This window comes from Passer montanus, unplaced genomic scaffold, assembly GCF_014805655.1.
Source record: "Passer montanus isolate IOZ18808 unplaced genomic scaffold, ASM1480565v1 scaffold23, whole genome shotgun sequence".
NCBI classification, from domain to species: domain Eukaryota; kingdom Metazoa; phylum Chordata; class Aves; order Passeriformes; family Passeridae; genus Passer; species Passer montanus.
Window position 1 is genome coordinate 9,727,428 of NW_024366926.1, and position 20,702 is coordinate 9,748,129.

The window sequence follows — 20,702 nt, forward strand, 5'->3', positions numbered from 1 at the left end:
TTTAACATGCACAATAATCAAGCTGGGAATGCAGTTAGAGTTTTGGAAATTCTCCCTCCAAAGACCTTCAAAAAGGTAATTCAGTTAGTTCATGAACCTAAAAGGATGGAAAAATACTAGCTGCAAACAAGTCAAGACAATACAGGGGGGAAAAGTCCCCAAAACTTTGAAGACAATTAGTAATGCTAAAATAATAAAATGCAAACCTTTTGTTGGCTATTTGTACCTGTACCTATCAGGCTAACCTCTGTTACTTTAATGAAAGACTTTTACCTTCTCCTTTCAAAACAGCACCTGAGTTTACCGTAAATATGTTTGCATTTCAATGGCAACTGACTTAGGGAAACCAGTACAATGTGTTGTTCTTTCACACATTGGTCCCCAGTAATAATAGGTACTATATCTCACCTGTGCTTTATATTCAAACTTTCATTGTCATGAAAGCCTGATGACTTTGCCATGGCAGCATCTGGATAAAGGCCTGTGTGTGCGACAGGGTGGACAGGTATCTTCAGGTCAGCAGTGTCACAGGATAGATACTTTTGTAGATTCTATACAGTTTTTCCCGGAATGTCTATTTGTTGGATCCCTAACCTTGACTTGCCGTGTTGTTCCTTCATTATTATAAGTTATCCAGGTCAAACCTGATGAATCAGATATGTTTCTGCATAATGATTTATTTAAATATTGTATTTCACATTGATTTATGGCTTCTGTCATTACCTTTCTCCTTGTATCCTCTTTTTGACTGTCATTGAAGCCCTTGCCAAACTATCAGCTTTATTCTGTAATCAAGTTGTTTAATTTAAAATAAGTAATTCCTATCTTCTGTTGGAGTGGAGCGAGGGGTTTTCATTCTATTCAGTTTTAAATCCATCTGTACTTTTTCACTAACCCACATAGAAAGCCTGTGGTCAGTATTTGCAGAAGAAAATGCCAGTTCAGTTGAGTCTGCAATTCTCATTTAAACCTGTATTGATTACTGACCATGAATGAGTGACCCCCACAAATTGCCAGGCATAGAAGCAGATGTTGTTCACTGCATGGGGGATTTACTTCAGTTAACACGTCAATAAATATTTTTAATACAACAGCGTGACAAACAATGTCATGTCTCATTATTCTACAAATAGTTTCAGGAGGTTTACTGCCTACAGCACATCAGACAATATGTCAGACAATAATATTAATTTCTGGAGCCACAATTAATTAATGTATGATATGTAGATTCCCAGGAGATGGCATAGCATCACCTCCCAGGACAGATCCTCAGCAAGTGCAACTGATCGTACCTCTGTTAGTCCCAGCAGATCCAGGGCACTTGCTTTAGGCCAGTTCTCTTCTTGAACAGATCATGTTGTACAGATCATAGCCTGCAGTCCACAGTAGTAAGCCACAAACACAAATGGTCAGCAAAACAGGCTGTAAATACACAGAGAGAGGAAAAGCTAATTGATTTAAAGGATACAGTGGTAATCATTGTCTCTTTCTTTTAATGCAGATAAAATAGCTATTCCAGATTTTGGGACAGGTGCTATGGAGAACTGGGGGCTGATCACATACCGAGAAACAAACCTGCTGTATGATCCTGAGGAGTCAGCCACATCCAACAAACAGAGAGTAGCTACTGTGATAGCCCACGAGCTGGTTCATCAGGTATATTTTAGGACTTGAGTCGCTTTTACAGTGTTTCAAATATATAGTCACAATATTTTAATCTTGAAAATACTGTCATTAAGTAGTCTCAGGACCTTCTACATGTACTCAAAATCTGATTGCAAAATATCATGTTAAAACAGATCCCTGTTAGAGCTTTAAAATACCATGACTACTGCCTTGGAATTTTTCTCAGGAAGTTAGATGCTTGGGCCCAGATTGTCAGCCAGTTTATGAAAATCTGTCTAAAATGTCTTAGAGAAACTAATTTATGTGTGCAGATGTCTCTTTTGGGCAGGCAAACAAGAACAGTTACACACTGTGGAGGCTGTCTGAAAACATATCCTTAAAAGCATAAATCATCAAATCAAAAGGAAGAAACTAAAAATATTTTCAGTGGCACATGATTCATTAGTAATCTCCTGAGAAATATGTAATTTTGTAATAAAAGTGATGTTTTAACACAAGGCAAGGCCTTCATTCCTATTTAAACCCCAGAATTATGATAATTTTCATCTGACAGCAGAAAGAAAAGTAAGAAAATCAATGTTCTATATGCAGATGTGAGATACTGAAATGTACATTTATTATTTATTGAAACCTCTATCTTTATGTTTATAATTGTAGTGGTTTGGAAATATTGTAACCATGGACTGGTGGGATGACTTGTGGCTAAATGAAGGATTTGCCAGTTATTTTGAGTTCCTGGGAGCAAATGCAACAGAACCAGATTGGAATATGGTAATTATTTTTGCCTTGTGGAGGGTTGGCAGGGCCGGGAGGAACATTTTGGAAGGGAGTAAAATTTAGACAAGGATGATGAAGACTTAAAGTATATTTATAGAAAACTAACATAGTGTGGTGCAAAATAAAGAAGAAGTTGGACTAAGTTTTTCACCTACCTATGTTATGGTTTGAAGCTAGTCAAAGTAAACTTTGTGAAGTTTCAGTCTGCAGGGAAGAGTCATTTAACAAGTGAATCAAGTGTTTGGTTATTACGACAAATAACACCTAGGTGGGTTCTGGACAGAGCCTTAACAGTTTTGCAGAGTTGCTTAAAGGTCTAACTCTGAATGATGGAGATTTTCCTGTATTTATTTAGTTGGCTGTACTCTCTTCATGAGACTTAGGATTGCTATCTGATCTGGTAAGGGCTGGGAACCTGGGACTGTCTCTACAGCTTAGACTATTATCAAGGAAAATAGTGGACTCCCATTCAGCTCCTGCCAGCATTGTAAGTGTCCTTTCAAATGCTCCAACTCAGACAATCTCTATTCTGTGCAAAAATAGGTAGTGACAGTGGATAGCCAAAGTGCTAACTGTGCCAGCTTCAGACACTCTAAGGGTGTTGCAAAGAAGTTAGCCTTAAATAGGCATTATATTCTGTGAATAAAGGGAGTTTTCTTACTCCTTCCTTCCTCCCCTCCCAAACAGATGTGACAGCACAGAGCATACATATTTTCCCCAGCTGTCCAGGTGTAATGAGGTTCTGGGTGCTAAGACATACACAACTTATGCCAGTGGAAGGGAGCAGAACAGGTTTTGCGTAGGTTGAACCTGTTGAAATCTACTATCTCCTGACCTAGTGACTTCAGAAGCAGGCAGTGCCTACTTGCTGCTTTCCCTACCTCTCTCCTTGCAGAGAGACTAAAAACAAAATAATTCCCTGGGTCACTTTTACACTTTAAAGCAGAAGATCTGTGGTCCTAACTATGTAAGAAAAATTATAATTACTGAGTTTAAAATTAAAAATACCTTTTTTTAAATCTAGATACTATGTTAATCTAAGATCTAAGACATTTCAGTGTTATCCTAGTGAGTATTAGAAAAGGAAAACTAAATTGAATTTTAGCCTTTTTTGGGTCAATATTGATTAGAAAATAAGGGGATTTTAACTGCTGGCTACCTAATCCTTATTAAAAAATTCAAATAAATTTTAAAAAAAACATTATAAGCCTTGAAATGGGGAACACTGCCTCCTTCTTCCCTCCCTCTCTTTCTACCCAGCTCTTCTTCTGCAAGAGGAGACCGTAATGCTTTGTGAATATTGTCACACTTGTGAAATTGGTAATACAAGATACTCTTTTTGCCCTACCAGGGGCAAGAGAGGGTGGGATGGGTGTGTCTGTGTTATGATACACACAGGAAAACAGGATCTGAAAAAGGCAATTTATCTTAGTTAAGGAGAAATTGTATCACTCCCCTCTCAGATGTAAAACAAGAGTTTGCAAGTCCTTCTTTAGAGGCATGAAATTTCGTTCTATTTCAAAGTACCTAGTGAAGTTGAAGGTCAAGCTACTTATTTGAGAAGTAAGCATATACTCCTGCCTTTGTTTCTATTCTAATGTCTTCTCTTTCTCAGCCTGAACAGGTTTTAATTGAGGATGTGCTTCCTGTACTGAAGGATGACTCTTTGCTGTCTTCCCACCCAATTGTATCCAATGTGTCATCTCCAGCTGAAATCACCTCTGTATTTGATGGGATATCCTACAGTAAGGTAGGATATCCTTCTGTTGTGACTTTGAATGCAAAGGAAGGGGCAACTTTGGAGAGCATATAAAAGTCAAGGGTGCTTATAATCAGGACTGCCAACTCACTTGAGCTGGGTCTGTGCAGATCTTTGTTGGGATGTTCCCAACTGCTGTCAGTAAAAAGCAGCTGTGAGAGGAGCAGAGCAGCCAGAGCCTCAGCAGCCACTGCGCACCATGCAGGCCTGCTCACAGCATGCAGTGATGCAGCAAAGCACAGTGTCACCAGCCCCTGCCACTAGAGTGCTGGGTTTGAAGTTAAACTAAACCAGGTACTAACCACATCCCTCTCCCATCACCTTGTGCTGATGCAGCCCAGCTATGTCAAGGCTCATAATCTAACACAAGGGCAGAGGAGGCAAGGGCAGATATCTAGGTATCCTTTCTGTCATTTCTCCATCATACCTGCAGGCCAGCATAACTTCTGTTTTGAGGAAACAAGACAGGGGACCAAGCAGTGAAAGCAGGAAAGTGACTTTTCATCTCAAGTTGCGCACAGTATCCCAGCCACCTAAAAAACCTTAGCAAAGATGGGCTACACCAGCCTCTACTGGCATTGGCTTAAATTGGGAGATAAGTTAGTTCTACATTTCACTGAAAGTTGTGGAGCTCAGGAGTGCATTGGAGTACAATAGCCCAGTAGCCCAGGAGGTGGTAGCAGACACTCCATTAAGCATTTGATAAGATTTTTGCTCATCCCATCCCAGAGTGTGGCAGTGAGGACCTGTGTCTATAAAGACTCCCTAAGGAGCTAGCTGGAAAGATACCTTGGGTCTGTCTGAGCAGAGAGACACTGGAATGCTGGAGTCATCCAACCACAGTTGTGACCAGGGCACACAGAGACCTTTGGGAGCCCATGGTCTCTGGTAGTACTTGCCATGTGGGGCAGCAGCCTGGAGATCAGCGCTTGTGGGAAAGTGCTGTGTGGGACACTAGCAGCCATGCTGAGGATCATCACTTTGAAGACCCAGCCTAGGGGGCTGAGGCCAGCTTGTCTCTCTCCATATGAGATGTAGCCAAAGCCACTTTGTCCATAGACAAGCCTTAGACACGGAACAAAGCAGGTGTTGCCCCATATCTAACCAGGGAGTCTCTTGACTCAAGGGCCCCAACAACACTTTCCCCTCCAGTTGTTTTCTGCAGGGCATCAAGAGACAAGCCCCAAGAAACACAGGGGAAAACACCCCTGTCACTCTTCTCCTCAACCAGCCATCTCCCATGCTGCTTCTGAACCTGCTACACCATATTTTTTATTGGCAGCTTCTTATATGACTCTGTCAGTGTTCCCTATCAGATGCTGTACCACACTTCCACAGAACACGCAAAATCCAGCATTATTAAATACTGCTTGTTGCTTTCCCTCCAAGCTCCCATTATCAGCTAAACATAAACTATATATTGCATTGACTTTAGCTTTAGCTGTGCTACAGTCTGTAACTATAGATACTACTTTTATTAGCTAGACTTGATCCATCCATTTCCATGAGTTTTCTGTTTTCAATTGTTAAATCCTCTATCCAACAATACAACCAGTATTTATTGCTTCATAAAAGCCTCACAGGCAAACCATAAACCATGTAAAAACCTGCACTGTGTAACACTGTTTTAAAATCAAACTAAAAAAGTCATGAAATATACAGAGCTAAATCAAATACTCTGGATCAAAATGTATTTTAGTGGTGAGCTAAGCAAGAGACATACTTTTTCAGGGTCTGTAAAAACAATGGAGAAAAAAAAATCCTAGCTTTTACTCATCTCTTTGTGCCTAGATAATTACTACATGAACTCTTTTTTTTTTTTTAAGCAAAAACACTTGAGGACTTGTGCATTGTTTGGGAACAGTTTGCTTGGGATATAATTTGGCTTGGGTTATAATTTGGCTTGAAAGAGAAAGTCTTTGCGTAGATTTAGCTCAAATTACTGTTGGTATTTATATATAAATGCGTGACAAAATTAGCTTGTTTCTTTTTGGCTTTATTTTGTCTTCTCTTTTGTATTTTTCTTTTTAAAACCATCTTCTCATGATAATATTAATCACTAAACAAATAAAGCATAATTTGGAATGCTCTCTGTTAGTCTTACCAGAACAACCAGAAAGCTTATTCAATCCTAAAGCCCTAATGAATTGCCTAAGGGTCTATGGAGTCATTGCAGCATATTCTGTACAAGATCCTCTAACTGCTCTAGGATTGATAGGTCATTATATGCCTAGGAAAGCTCTACTAGAGTAGAGCTGGTGAGTAAACAATTAATGTACATAATTGTTTTAATCTGCTTTTAAAAAGTATTTGCATCTCATCTCTTTCCCAGTTTAATCCTCTCTCTTACTTTGAAAGGTTTTATTAAAGTAATAGTGATGGGTTTTGTCTTATTTAAGACAAAATTAAATTTCTGTTAGAAACTTGCTCTTGGATCCACACACTTTTGGAACTTCCCAGCTACAGAAGTTTAGGAATAATCTTCCACATTTCTGCCACAAACAAATCTTGTCACGTACTTGGCAATTACTATGAAATTATGTGGGTGTTGATGAAAGACTCCCCCTATACCCCCATCAGAGAATGTCAGCTAGTCAAATTAAGGTCACTTTCCTGAGCCTCCCCAAATAGTTGTAAGAAAGGGAAGTTATTAAAATAGTGGTAGTGATTTTTATTAGGATGAGTTTTTCTCAATCACACTCCATCATGAACTACAGAGGAATTACAAGATGGGGGGGGAAGAGACTGAAAAATAATAGCAGAAGGTGCAAATGACTAACTATGCATTAAAATTTAAAGCAAAAGAAGTCTCTACTGTTACCAAATGCATGTATAAGTGTGTATTTGTACTTTGGCTTTTAATATAAAAGGGAGGGGATGGTTTCTGAGAGGTGATATCAGATAAGAAGTGGCTGAGAGACAAAGCTGAGGAACTGAGATTCCCTAGTGCATACTCATGGCCTTATGATTACCATTGATCATTAAGCAGCTTTAGGATTATCACTAATGGATATCTGTTCTAAATGTTACTGAATTGGTTTTGAACATATTCCATGGCAAACACATCAGATTTCTGTATCAGAAAACAGTCATCTGCTGGCTACCTTGACTCTCCAGCAATAGCCTGGAAAGCAGTTTGAGGCATATCTGTTCAAACAGTCCCTCTGCCATGATTCATCCAGTCGTTATTCTCAGACACATAAATAGAGGAAACAGGATTTACTGAGAATTCAGATAATGTTCTTATTTTCATGGGACAACTGGATTTTTAAATCATTCATAGCATTAGGCTCTCAGCTGCCCCTTGATTTAGCTCAGAAAATGAAAACATGCTAATCCTAAAATTGTACTTTGCATCTTAGAAGGAGTTTGCACTCCTTTTTTTTTCTTCATCATTTTGTGTACACTCTGTTGTTTGTTCCACATGGCTCTTCTACTTCTCTCTCCTGTCTTCCTTTTGTTTCTTGCTTCTTTCAAGGTCGTAGTTGTTTGGTTTTTTTCAGTGACATCCAAGTTAGTAACTCCTCTGATCCCAATTCTACCCTGCTTCAGAGGCCAGAGCTCTTACACTAGTCTTCAGCAAATCTCATTTCTTATCTTCAGATGGCATACCGAACCTGTAAAGCCCCGGACTTGCAGCATTTTTAGAGCTCCCTTCCTTTTATGTACTCATCTGAAGTAACTGCCTCTCTAAGGCTTTTCTCCTGAAGGGGGTAATCCCCAGATGCCCTCACCCCTGTCCTGCTCCACACAAAACAGGGAGCCCTGCTCACACAAACTGGTGGAGTGGCAGGACAGTAAGCTGCAGCAGCAGGGCTCAGGAGCTGAACACAGGAACAAGTGTCTGATGACAACTAAAGACTGATTCTCACACCCAGATTTAAGCTCCACCAGGTAGGCATGCTATCCCACAAAGGAAGTAGAAAAACCACTTCCTTAGTCTGATGGATGATTTCTATTTTTGCCTTATAAAATACTCATTCCCGTGTTGCCTTTTAGATGAATGAAAAGCATGTTAGAGCAGTGTGGACTGACCTTCTCCCCTTTCCCTTTGTCCTCAGGGTGCATCGATCCTCAGAATGATTCAAGACTGGATTACACCAGAGCTCTTCCAGAAAGGCTGTCAGGTAAAGGTGGCACCAAAACCTGCCAGACATACAGTCTATCTTCATGTGACAGAAGCAAAGCCATTATTCAAAAAGTGAATATTAGAGATCCTGGTAATGGTAGCAAAAGTACTTAGTGAATTTCAGTACTGAGTGGACAACATGGAAGGGAAGAAGTTCCATGATCCCACAGAGGCAGGAATGTGAACTGAATAAAGATTTGATAGTCAGACAGTGGAGACCTAAATTTCTGACAGCTTTTAATGGAAAAACCTCCTCTACCTCACTGTTATCCTGTTGTCAACTGGGATCCCCTCATTCTGCTGTAAAGTGTGTCTGTGGCTTCCTATAGCCAGGATCCTCCAATGAGCACAAGGCTGATGTGTAGGGACACTCTTAGAGGCATAAGTTCATCCGTGCCCAGGGATGCAGGGACACCCAGCCCTAGAAAATCAAGGTAATAGGGAGAAGAAACAAGATACATTGCACAGTTCACAGTCCTTTCTTGTGGAGGAAAACGTGGTGCTGCAAAATGACAAAATGGGAGAAAGGAGCCATCTCAGAAGGAGAAAGCTTGTTTGTCCTTTATTCTGAACAGATATTGGTAACAAGCATTACAGTGCACGCTTACCACATTTGTTCTTACTTCCCTCTCTTATGAAGTGCACGTTTATGGGCTGCTACAAGATTGTTGTATTTTGCTGTACTTCCCCTTATTCAATCGGAACAGTTACCCAAGATGGGAAAATACAGCCACCTTGTCTCTGTTAGGTAGAGCCTAACGCTTCCCTTCTGCTCAGAGCCTTCAGGAGCACCAAGGTAGGCAGCTGTGGCCAGCAGCGAAACAAACAGCACCATCTACTGACTGAACACCACCAGGAGCAGGTGACAGGGTAGGAAAACACCCGCCAAGCAGCCGGGAAGACACAGGATGGGAATAAGGTTTAGGCATTGCAAACTCTTTGCTGAACACCATTACTCCTTGTAACAATCGTTTTGATCAAAACTTAGAGATGACTAGAATTTCCTACTTCCCCTCAGAGCTCACAGGTAGCAAAATTTCATTAAATATCTTCCTCCTGATAAACAGCCTCTTACATTAGTCAGAAATTTGCAACAGGGTATAGTGGTGTCCATTTAAACAAAACAAAGAAATCTTCAAATTTATTTCTTACTAACAAGTCACACTGGAAAACGCTGACTTTTGGTGTTATGTGATGCATTGGACAGCAAAGGAATTTCATCAGCTGAATACTGATCCATTTAATCTCCCACTCACAGTACTACCACCCGTGTGTGCAACTGAGAGGTACTCTCTGTATCCCCGTACAACTGAATATGTGTATTTTTTTCATAGGCAAACAAGAAACACTGGTAGTATTTTCATGGTCTTCCATCTCTCTCTAGGCATATTTGAAGAAATACCATTTCCAGAATGCCAAGACACAACAATTTTGGGAAGCTTTGGAAGAGGTAAGTTTGCATCCACCCAAACCCTTGCTAATAAATGTTTCATATCTCACCCACGGATTTCAGTTTCTCAAACTTTTAATATTCTGTAGCTCTTCTGTCAGTGAGAGATCACAAGCTAGGCAGCCTCCCAGTATATATATTTTATTTTTTTTTTCATAACAATGTGGGAATGCAATAAGAACCAAGAAAGGAGGCCTTGCTCACAAACATCCTGCTACTGAAACATTGTCTCTTTTCTCCCTCCAGATTCAGGTGTTTGAAAGCTCTCAGTAGTATCAATTCCCAAGTAATATTGGTGTTTATATCCCTCTCTAGCTTCTGAGTCCCAGTTGGGTCATCATCTGTGCCACTATTTTCTGATCTTTCATGTTCCTTGAGGCTGGACTATTTTTTTCCATCTATCTCATTACTCCCCATTATGCTGGCATACTTCCAGATTCTTCCCTGATATTATTTCCTTTTCTTCCAACCCTGTGGGCATGTACACAGACTAAATTGTGCTTTTGCTGTTTAGTTCCAGTCTTCTCCTTGGTCCCAGACTTTTTCCAATTCAGCAGAACTTCCTGCTTTCTCTCTTGAGGGCTTTGCATCTTCACATCATCCACCTCATCTGGAGAAGGAAACACTAGAAGTGACCCTAGCTCACTTCTCTCACAGGTGGCATCCTCAGGAGGTAGTGATAGCTTTCTCCAGCTCCTAGGACAGATGTTCAGGGTTCACAGAATGAATCAAATTTTACATTGGTGCAGCTGCTGGTGGTTAATACTGGCTCTTCCCTCACACTCAAAACAGGACACACTGCAAGGAGGCTTCTGGCTTTAAAAATCCCACTGTACCCTGTTTGTCCTGTTCAGGTTTTCTGTCAGAAAAGAATGGAGAGATCTTTGACCATACAAGGTTCCTTAGTATTTCTCATCCATGTTACTGGCCAGTCTCCTGACTACACATTTCTCATTTCTTCTGTGGGTGTTCAAGTTTCCAAATAATTTCTTTCTTCAATGACAGAAACCATAAAAAGATTTAATGGAGAATTGTTTTGTCCTGAACATGCTCTTTCCTCTGCATTTCTGCTCTTCTTTTTCTTAATACCAGAGACTTTCTTTCCTTTTAGGACTGATTTTCCATTTTCACTGCAACCTTCTTCCATCATTCACAGGCAAGTAATAAACCTGTGAAGGAAGTCATGGACACATGGACTAGGCAGATGGGCTACCCTGTTTTGCAGATGGGAGATAATTCAATATTCACACAGAAACGTTTTCTTTTGGATCCTAGTGCAAATGCTTCTCATCCTCCTTCTGATCTGGGGTAAGTTCCTACTGCAAATGTCGATTCAAACCAGGCAGAAACTAACTAAAATGTACCTCATTAAATGCATTTGCAAAAACAAATTAAATAAACCAAACCAAACCAAAAACACCCAACTGAACACAACAAAAACAAAAACAAACAAACAAACAAAACAACAACAACAAAAAAAAAGACAAAACCATCCACAAATAAACAAACCAAGCCCCAACAACCTATATGGGTTTTCTCTTGGGAAACACAATACCTCTCTAAATTCCATTGTAGTAAGCTCCATGAAAGAACTAGTAAAACTAGAAGTGTAGAAATCTGGTAAGATATTTTGTTTAGGAAATACAAAACAATAAATCTCTCTTCCTGGAGGTAGGAGGAGATATTATAACCTTTTTTTTTTTTCCTGGAAGCTAGTGACCATTTACTTAACCCAGGGTTATGAAGATTATATATATTTCCATAGCATTTGTCACCAAGGGGAAATCTCCCTGGGATGAAGTATAACATACTAATATGGAAGAGCAGCTGACTGCTCAAAAGGGCTTCATAATTTTAGCAGCCCTATGCAGGTGGCTGATGTTACACTCACAGCATGCTCTGCTGTCCCACATCCCTGATTGCCTGGTCACAGTCTTGGTCAGGCTGTGCTGTGGGTCCATTCCTGCCCAAATTTCTCATCTTTGTCCTGGGCATGCCCTGGAATGAGGAATCTGCACCTACCCAATAAAGGTATACAAGGAGCTGAGGAGCAAGAAGTAAGGTCTCATTTGCCTCCCAGTGCTTTTTAATGAAGGAATTAGGGTTGTCTTGGAGAACTAAAATAGGCTGGAAAAGGCAAGAAGCCCTATTAACTGTATCACAGTGGTTGCTTAAACTCCTTCATTTTTTCCATCTGTAAAAAAGCTTTTGTAATACTTAACCATTTATTTCAAGTCAGCATTGCAAAGATTAACTAGTGTCTGCACAAAGCCCTAGACACACCAACATTAACCTTTACACCAATTATTGACATATAATCATCTTTTACTAAATCTGTTGCTTTGTATCCTGCTAGAATATTGCCTGGCATTATTTAGTAAATGTATATGTTCATAAGCACAAGTCAGCTTCAAAAAACAAGATGTAAGCATTAAAATAAACAAAGACATATTGAAGGAAGAGGGGTTTTTACCATTTGGCTTCAAATGTAATTTGATTTTCTTTCCCATTCAATAATTTCAGTTACAAATGGAATATACCAGTCAAATTTGAGACTGATGATTCATCAGAATATACTTTCTACAATGCATCAGATTCTACAGGTAAATGTCTTCTCTTTTAAGGATAATGAATGGATGAAACTTTTCCATATCATTTACAAAAAACGGAGCACAGAACGAACTTTCATACTTCCCAGTTTTCAGGTTTGGGAGCTAGCACACAACTTGGTTGTTCTGCAGTTACTAGTAATTTCAGTGATAAGATTACTATTTCCCCTGTACAAACATGATGTCAATTTAGGCTCATCTGTTTAAATACAGTCCTATTCAAGGAAACATCCATGCATAGTCTTAATTATAATGCACTAAAATCAATTTGGCTTAGATATGGCCACTGTCCAGTCCAAGAAAAGAGGAGAAATGGAAAGCTGATGAATGCTTGTGTGGCATGGTAAACTGGCAACTTGAGTTCAATTAAAGAAAAATTATTAATAACCTTTTCTTATGCTGATTTCAGAACTGAGAAAATTCCTACATCGTTCTTTTTGATCATTGTTCTTTATGCAGTCAAATCTGAATTTCTTCTCCTACACCTCCAGTGGACAAAATTGTGGGGGAAAATTACTGGCTTTTTTCAGATTTTAAATTACATCCCATTGAATTTCAAAAATATTACAATTGGCTCATCTTTTCTTATACTTGTTTATAACTTTTTTGAAATGCAATTTGTCTTTTGTTCTGGGGTGGCTTTTTTTTTTAACCTGGTTGCTTAAGTATCCACGCAAAAGCAAACAAAAAAATACCTTATGTCATGGTACAAGTCAGAAGTTAGCACAAAGAAATTTTCTTTCTCTGATTTCCACATGATCTGAGGGCTGCAAGGGGATATTAACTTCACAAATCATGCAAAGTCTTGATTAGGTGCTTACTCCTACCTTCACAAAATGTCTGTCTTGCAAGGCAACTGTACGGAAAAATCTCTTTAGAAATATTTTGTATGTAATATCCAAACAGAAACATGCTTTTTACTACAGCCACCCTCAAAACAGAGATTCAAGACCACTGTTTTCAATGGGAAACAGAAAAATTTTCATAAGTAGCATCACCAACTGGACCAGAACAAGCTTTTGAGAAAGAAACATTTTCAAGTATTCATTTTAAAACGGAAAATCCTTAAACATGAGTGCTTACATGAAGTCTCAGCCTATTTTGTAAATCTTTTATCAACAGCTACAAAAATAGAATCAAAGAAGAGTACAGGAAAGAAAAGTTAAAGTTAGTTGAAACAAACTGAAAAATGAAACTAATGGAGGATAAAATATGAGAACTTTAATAGTGCACATGAGGATGAAAAATGTTTAAAATATATATTTGCAAGAACTGCTTCCTTGCAATTTTTTACTTCTTACGACACTCAATCTCACCATCCTCACCCTACTCACAATGACCTCCATTTCAAATTTAAGAAACTAGCTACCCCAAGTAATTACTGCAATTCATTTTTCTAAGATGAGTGCTGGCATTCATCAAAATCCGTAATTGCTCATCTTTAGTCAGAGCCATTTAGAAATAAATAAAGAATAAATAAAGAAATAAATTAAATTACTGGTTGGACCTTATTTTGGACCTATATAATACTTTTGGAGTCAAGGAATCTCCAGTGAGATCTGCATCATATAAGGTGCACAAACTGATGACTGTTTGTTTTGTAGGAATTAGAATATCAGCTTCTCCTAATATATTTGTGAACGTTAATCCAGACCACATTGGATTCTTTCGGGTGAATTATGATAGCCAAAACTGGTCCAGCTTAAGCAGTCTTCTGCTCCAAAACCACACAGTGAGTGTTGTAATGTCTAACCTGTCTGGTGGGTCTCTTATAAGAGGTCTGTAGAGGCTGAGGTTTTTCTGCAAATATTCTGTATATTCTTGATCCCTCTTTTCCTCTTTTCACACAGAGGTTTTCACCTGCTGGTCGTGCAGGGATTTTGGATGACGCTTTTTCTTTAGCAAGGTAAACTAATTCTCTACAGATTTCAACACAAGTTTTTCACTTTCTGTTGCCTAATAATTGGAATTCATGCAACCCAGGTGGTTGAAAGAAATGTTCTGACTTTGGTATATGAGCTTTAATTCTTTGTTGTTTCATCTTGTCCTCCAAAAGGGGTGCATTTAAGTATGAATTGTCAACTTGCATTACCATTGCAATCAGGAGAAATGCTCTCTTTCAGTACCGTGGCAAGAAAAAAGCAGGCTTTAATTGCACAGGTCTTAGAAAGGGGTGTTTTCTCCATATAATTAACAATAATAGAAGCACTCCAGAAGAGGTTAGGTATCCAGAAAAGCAGAGGCATGCCTACAGTGCATATGAAGGCATTTATTAACTACCACCTCAGCTAGTAGATTGTTTAGGAACTTGATTGGAAACTTCTAGATTTTGTGCCCAGCCATGCTGACACAGATAAATTTTAGGCAATCTGTAACAGCCTCTAAGTCCAAGTCTCCTCAGCTTTCAGGATATTGCCAACCAGCAATTCCTTTATTTTTTTTTGTGATATTAATGTCAGCCAGTTAAGGACTGCCCACTTCTAGGCACACTGGGCTGCTGCACAATGCTAGCAGTCTTCTCACAACTCCTACAGCTAGGCATTGATCAATAGTGATCCTCGGTTATCTCTTTGGAAAACACCTTCCAAGTTACATTCCAGACTACCTTCTCCCTCACAAACTTTACAATTTCAGGCCTTCTAAAGTAAATAGTAAATCTAATATCTTTGGAGAAGCAAGTTCTTCAAATTCATTAAAATAACAGAAGTTATGTTTTCTCCTTCCACAGACCTGGACTTGTGAATTACTTTGTTCCCCTGGAACTCACAAAGTACCTACAAAACGAAACAGACTATTTACCTTGGAATAGAGCTATATCAGCTGTAACTTACCTTGCAAACATGCTCGAAGATGATAAAAATCTCTATCCCCTGTTTCAGGTGATGAAGCAAAATAAAAGCCAATCCGGCTTGGGACCACTGAATCTGACAATTCAGAATCTCTCACAAGAATAATGTATATGTTCGTAATATTAAAGTTCGTAATGTGTTTGTAACTGAAGTTCAAGTGATTTTCAGTGTTGCTGAACTATTAGCATTTACTTTTCACTGCTATTCTCTTAAAAAAACCCTTTAAACACTGCTTTGTAGTGGTATCTGCATTACCTGGATTTGGCATTCAAGACCATGTACTTGGAGAAAAGACATTATGCCTAATTATTCTTATAACCTGTCACCATATGGCATGATACAGGTATTTATTAGTCAAGGCTATCCTGCATTCAATAAAGAAGTATGTACAGGGCAGCAAAATCTCAAACACCTGTCCTCAGCACAAAGGACGGCTATACCTCTATGTGGCAGTGAGTAGGTTTGTTAATTGACCTAAAATACTGAACATGATTTAATGGTCACTAAAGTAGGTATGTCCTGAACTATCATCTCTGGAAAGCAGTTGTGGCAGTGTGTCCTTGCTGTACCCCAGCCTTCATCTGGGAGCACTGACAAGGTTGGAAAGAAGCAGGTTGGCTTTGTCCTATCTGCACATCAGTATTGCAAGCATTCAGACTTGGCATGCTGTGGGGATATCTGATACCTGTTAATGTTACTTTTCATTCAGGAGATCCTAGTTCTGAGAAAAAATTAAGGAGAACAGACTATGAAATTAAATGTATTATTATTTAAAGAAATCTACACATGTAACCAACACCCTTTTTCTACTTCAGAAATATTTTCGCAAACTGGTAAAACCAACTGTGGATAAACTGCGCTGGGAGGATTCTGGAGACCATTTGCAGAGGTGGGACAATATTTTTTCCTTCTCATGTTATTGATGCATTCAAACAATAGTTAGCAGTAGGAAAATATCCCTCTCTCTCTCTCTTTCCAAGGCTTCTTCGTGCATCTGTTCTAGACTTTGCCTGCAGTATGAATGACCCAGAATCTTTGAGCAATGCCTCTCAGCTCTTCGAGAGGTGGTTACAAGGAGAAACGTGAGTGCTCATGTCTTTTGTAAAGAACACAGCATGTGACTGGGTACCACTGATCTCAAGTAGGAAAGGGGGAAGAATATTTAAGTACTGTTTCTTTATTTTAGTATTCCTGCAAATCTCCGACTCATAGTATATCGCTATGGGATGCAGAACTCGGGGAATGAGACATCATGGAATTACATGTTCGACAAATACCAAGAAACTTCATTAGCCCAAGAAAAAGAAAAGCTGCTATATGGCCTGGCGTCAGTGAGGAACATCACCCTTTTGGACAGGTGATTTAAACACACACAGATTTCTCTTTTTCTACAGAAGCAACTGGTCAATTCCTCTCATTCCCCTCTTCCTCTCTTCTGTGCTGTCATTTTGGTCAGATTACAGCATGAGGAATGCAATACATTTTCAAGACCAGTTATCTAACATGCCCCTCTGAGATTGTACTGTGGCAGGAAAAAAAGCCTTGTTCTTTTAGTGGAAAGATATTGAAGACATTGTAGTTGCTGCACACAATCAACAACCTTCAGCTCTTCCAATAGTGTTCATCCTGTGCAATTTTAGTTGCTTAATAGTTAATTATCAGGAGTAAATTAGTCACCCATTTCCTCTTTAATCAGTGAAGAGAGGCTAGACCTAAAAATCACTGCTTATCCCAGACAAGGAAAGGGGCTTAAAATCAATGGAAAGAATTGCTTTTGGGTGTTGTCAGTCACCCTCCATTAGCTCCAGTTTGCTTAGCCTAGATGTCTACTTTCTAACTAGCTAAAATTAGGCAAACAGCCTTGAGCAATTGTTATTAACAGTTCTATGAAGGCATCCACGTGAATTTGCAATGCTCCCTGAGGTGCTGTGCAGAAGTGCTCAAGCTAGAACCAAAAATGTTGAATTCATGCTGCCATGGCAATGATGAGGAGCCTGGATACAGCCCCAGAGTGGTCCAGCAGACTGTCCAACTTGGCAAGTATCTCACCAGGCTGTCGCCCTGCATAGGCACATTGGCTTAGTCTGGTAATTTAGGCTTATCTGATAACTTTGCATGTTGTTGTATCATGTAGCACTCATGCAAGCAAACATCTACACCAGGGCCATTCACCACTGTATTGGATGGAGCCCTACCTAAATATAAATAACATGGAGCAGCCTCTGCTTGAAAGAGTTCCAAGTTTAAAGGAGGTGAAATAAGGAAGTATAGGAGATTCAAATATATTCAGAAAGAGTAAATATAAGATTTAGAGTAATTGAAATAACAGTAGGAAGCAGCTGCTAAATTCTTGTGACCGCAACAGCCATAATCTAAAGCCATTAAATAGCTAATGGTTGACATGATTAAGACATTAATTAATTAGCTCTATCAGACTATATTTGCAGAAAATAAAAATCCCTCCTAAAGCAGGGAAATATTGTCTCTCAATTTACTATAAAATAACAAACAAGGAGGGAAGAGCAAACAGATTGAAGAAAATTGTCCATTACATATAGGGAAAAAGAAGACAATCCTTAATCCCAACACACAACAGCTTGAAAGGGTGTTCTTTGCAGCTGCTGCTGTGAATCCATGACCATGCTACTCATCTCCCTGCAAACATGTATGCTTCACCCCATCAGTCAAAACCATCTGTGCCATAACTGGAAGGATAGCTGCAGCACTTGCAGGCATGCTCTGCCCAAATGAATTTTAATTTTGTATGGATAAAAGTTTCCAAACAAACAGCACAGATGTCAATGTGAGCAAGCCACCTGTGCGTGTATTCATGGTCCCTGTAAGATCTTTAAAGTCTGGACTACTACTTTTTTTGGTGCTTGGCTTAACAGGCTGAACTACTAACTGATCCAGTCTTGTTTTCTCTATTGCATTAAAATATAGGAATAATAATGGGGTTTGGCTATTTTCAAGTAGAGACATAAACTCTACCTACTTTTCTAAAGAGATTCCTAACTAAGATTTCTTTCAATACAATTATCTCTTGACACAAGTTACATTTTAGTTCTATGTACTTTACTTTAAAATGCTGTAGAAAAAAAATAATATTCCTGTTCGGAAATGGTTCTCATAGATTCTTATGGCATTTCCCTTAGATATCTGAAATATGTTTACAACACCAGCCTCATCAAAAGCCAAGATGTGTTCACGGTCCTGAGATACATCTCATATAACACCTATGGGAAAACAATGGCCTGGGACTGGATACGACTGAACTGGCAGTACTTAGTTGACAGGTACTCGATGAACTCATGGGAAACTACATCCACCTGTAAATCTTGTTACATGCCACGTTTTTCTTTGTTTTCATTGTACACTTATAACCACTTACTTTTGCAAAATTAAAACTGAAAACTTATTCAACACAATTATATTAATTTGTTGTAGGAAAACTACTTTGTTGCTAACTTGAAAACCATTATTTCCTTAAATGATCACTACCAGTAAATGGTGATCAAGGAGAGAAAGTTTTACCAAGGCCACAGAAATCTGGTTATTGCATGGAAATTAGTGAATCAAGTCTCCACTCTTGTGACTGATTTCATACCAAGAAGACAGTATGAAATGGGGGGTTTTAAAATTTTATTCTAATGGTAACAGCAAGAGGCAGACAGACAGATGAGCAGTGGAAGTAATCACAAACCTTTTAGCTTTTCTCTTCAATATTTGAGTTACTTATTTCTCCTTCTATCTCCTTTCTAAGTGCCTGGTGAGGGCACAGAAGGAAAACACACTTGCAAGCCTAGAGCTGTGATCTGGACAGTTTTTGTATTGCAGAGCACAACATTCCTATCTTCCAGCCTGAGACAAGCAGTAATTACTTTAAAAAAATTATTCCACCATAACAGATCACTCCATTAGTAAACATATTTAAGAACAGCTCAGATATTATGTAGGAGTGCTACTTTTCAACTATTTCAAAAAATGCTGCAATTTGAGTGTACCTGCTTTATTGTAACACAGTTATAAGTTTAAGCTTCAGATAATTACGGTTTTATATCAAACATAATTTATTAAATTGTTTTTCTAGATTCACTATAAATGACAGAACCCTTGGTCGAATAGTAACTATTGCCCAAAACTTCAACACTGAGCTCCAGCTTTGGCAGGTATGATGACATCAATTCTCTTGAATTTAAGTCAATATATTTAACTATCTTCTGGACAAGAAACTTTTTTTCTTGTCCTCTAAATGCTTAAAGCAGCAGGAGTAAACTGTAAAACTATTCCAGTGCTACTAGCATGAGCTTATAGATCTCTCCCAGTCAGAATTACCCCTGACTGTGTCTTTGTAAAAAGCTGCTTGCCCAATAGCAGCATTATTTACTCCACATCAATTCCTTTTCTCTTTTCCAGATGGAAAATTTCTTTGAAAAATACCCTAATGCTGGGGCAGGAGAAATGCCCAGGAGTCAGACACTGGAGCAAGTGAAGAGCAACATCGAATGGCTAAAAGAAAATAAGGAGGAAATACAATCATGGCTGGAAAACACAGTAAGGCTTCAAAGTCTTACTTTGTGAAAAAGATCAGGCACTCAGATCTTCAAAGATGTTTAGCAATGTGGATTTCTCACCCAGGTACCTTAGAGGACTAAGATTTAATATTTTTTTCTACAAACACTCAGGAGACCACTGCCAGAGCAATGTTGGTGTAGTTGCTTAGCAGGAATAGCTTCATATGTTGAGAGCTGAATTTGCCTGAGCAAACAGACAAAGATTTAAAGTCATTTAAAGCAGAAGTGATGGCAGAACGGTTGTCCTTGCTGATCACTCTGGTCTCACTCTTTATGCACACCACACTGCAAAACTACTTCTTGGTTTGCACAGAAGTATGTCTAGTATACTCAGGGATTCCTTTCCAAATGCACCTCATAGGAGCTTTCTCCTGAAGGAAGGGGAATTAAGCAGTAGTTTTGACATTGTCTGAAAATCATTCCCTATATTCATAGCTGTAAAATTTCTACGTCTGGAATTTAGGTTTGCTTTCTGGTGCTACAGAAAGGCCAGTTAAGCTTTACTGTCAACTGATTTTTGAAGTTTAACTATTAGTATGCAAGGGATCAATATTATCAACTTCTTTTTCAATGTTATTACTTGGGATTCTGTAGCTTAGGGTAAGGGTTGTCTTGGTTACTTTTGTCTTATTTCTAAATCTTTAAAAAAAAAAAAACTTGTGGCAGCCGATATTGCAAACAAGACGTGCTTTACTTACTGTTTGTTTTCTTATAGAAAAATAAAATATAAAAATCTACATGAAATCTCAGTTTCTTTCTAATGAAATGATGAAACTTTATGGGTTATAGAAGAACAGCTGTTACATAGTTCAGCTGTGCTGTACATAATAGCTTCAGTGACTTCTGAGGAGGGAGAAATCTATTAACTCCTCTGAGAAAACACAGAAAAAATGGGAAATGCACCCAGAGGGATCAGATGAATCGCACTG

The 20,702-nt window shown here is 38.8% G+C and overlaps 1 protein-coding gene across 1 annotated transcript in view; it reads left to right on the forward strand.

Annotated features, from left to right (window-relative positions):
- LOC120502840 (glutamyl aminopeptidase) overlaps window positions 1–20,500 on the forward strand; it is a 34,339-nt gene extending 13,839 nt beyond the window's left edge. The window contains exons 5-20 of the mRNA XM_039710757.1: window positions 1,502–1,656; window positions 2,284–2,397; window positions 4,019–4,153; window positions 8,224–8,289; window positions 9,676–9,741; window positions 10,898–11,049; window positions 12,265–12,344; window positions 13,955–14,082; window positions 14,201–14,256; window positions 15,079–15,229; window positions 16,015–16,088; window positions 16,180–16,281; window positions 16,386–16,556; window positions 18,355–18,495; window positions 19,290–19,368; window positions 19,616–20,500. Of these exons, the coding sequence (XP_039566691.1) occupies window positions 1,502–1,656; window positions 2,284–2,397; window positions 4,019–4,153; window positions 8,224–8,289; window positions 9,676–9,741; window positions 10,898–11,049; window positions 12,265–12,344; window positions 13,955–14,082; window positions 14,201–14,256; window positions 15,079–15,229; window positions 16,015–16,088; window positions 16,180–16,281; window positions 16,386–16,556; window positions 18,355–18,495; window positions 19,290–19,368; window positions 19,616–19,780 (1,835 nt within the window). The 3' untranslated portion in view covers window positions 19,781–20,500. The remainder of the gene's footprint in view (window positions 1–1,501; window positions 1,657–2,283; window positions 2,398–4,018; window positions 4,154–8,223; window positions 8,290–9,675; window positions 9,742–10,897; window positions 11,050–12,264; window positions 12,345–13,954; window positions 14,083–14,200; window positions 14,257–15,078; window positions 15,230–16,014; window positions 16,089–16,179; window positions 16,282–16,385; window positions 16,557–18,354; window positions 18,496–19,289; window positions 19,369–19,615) is intronic.
- Window positions 20,501–20,702: the final 202 nt, after the last annotated feature.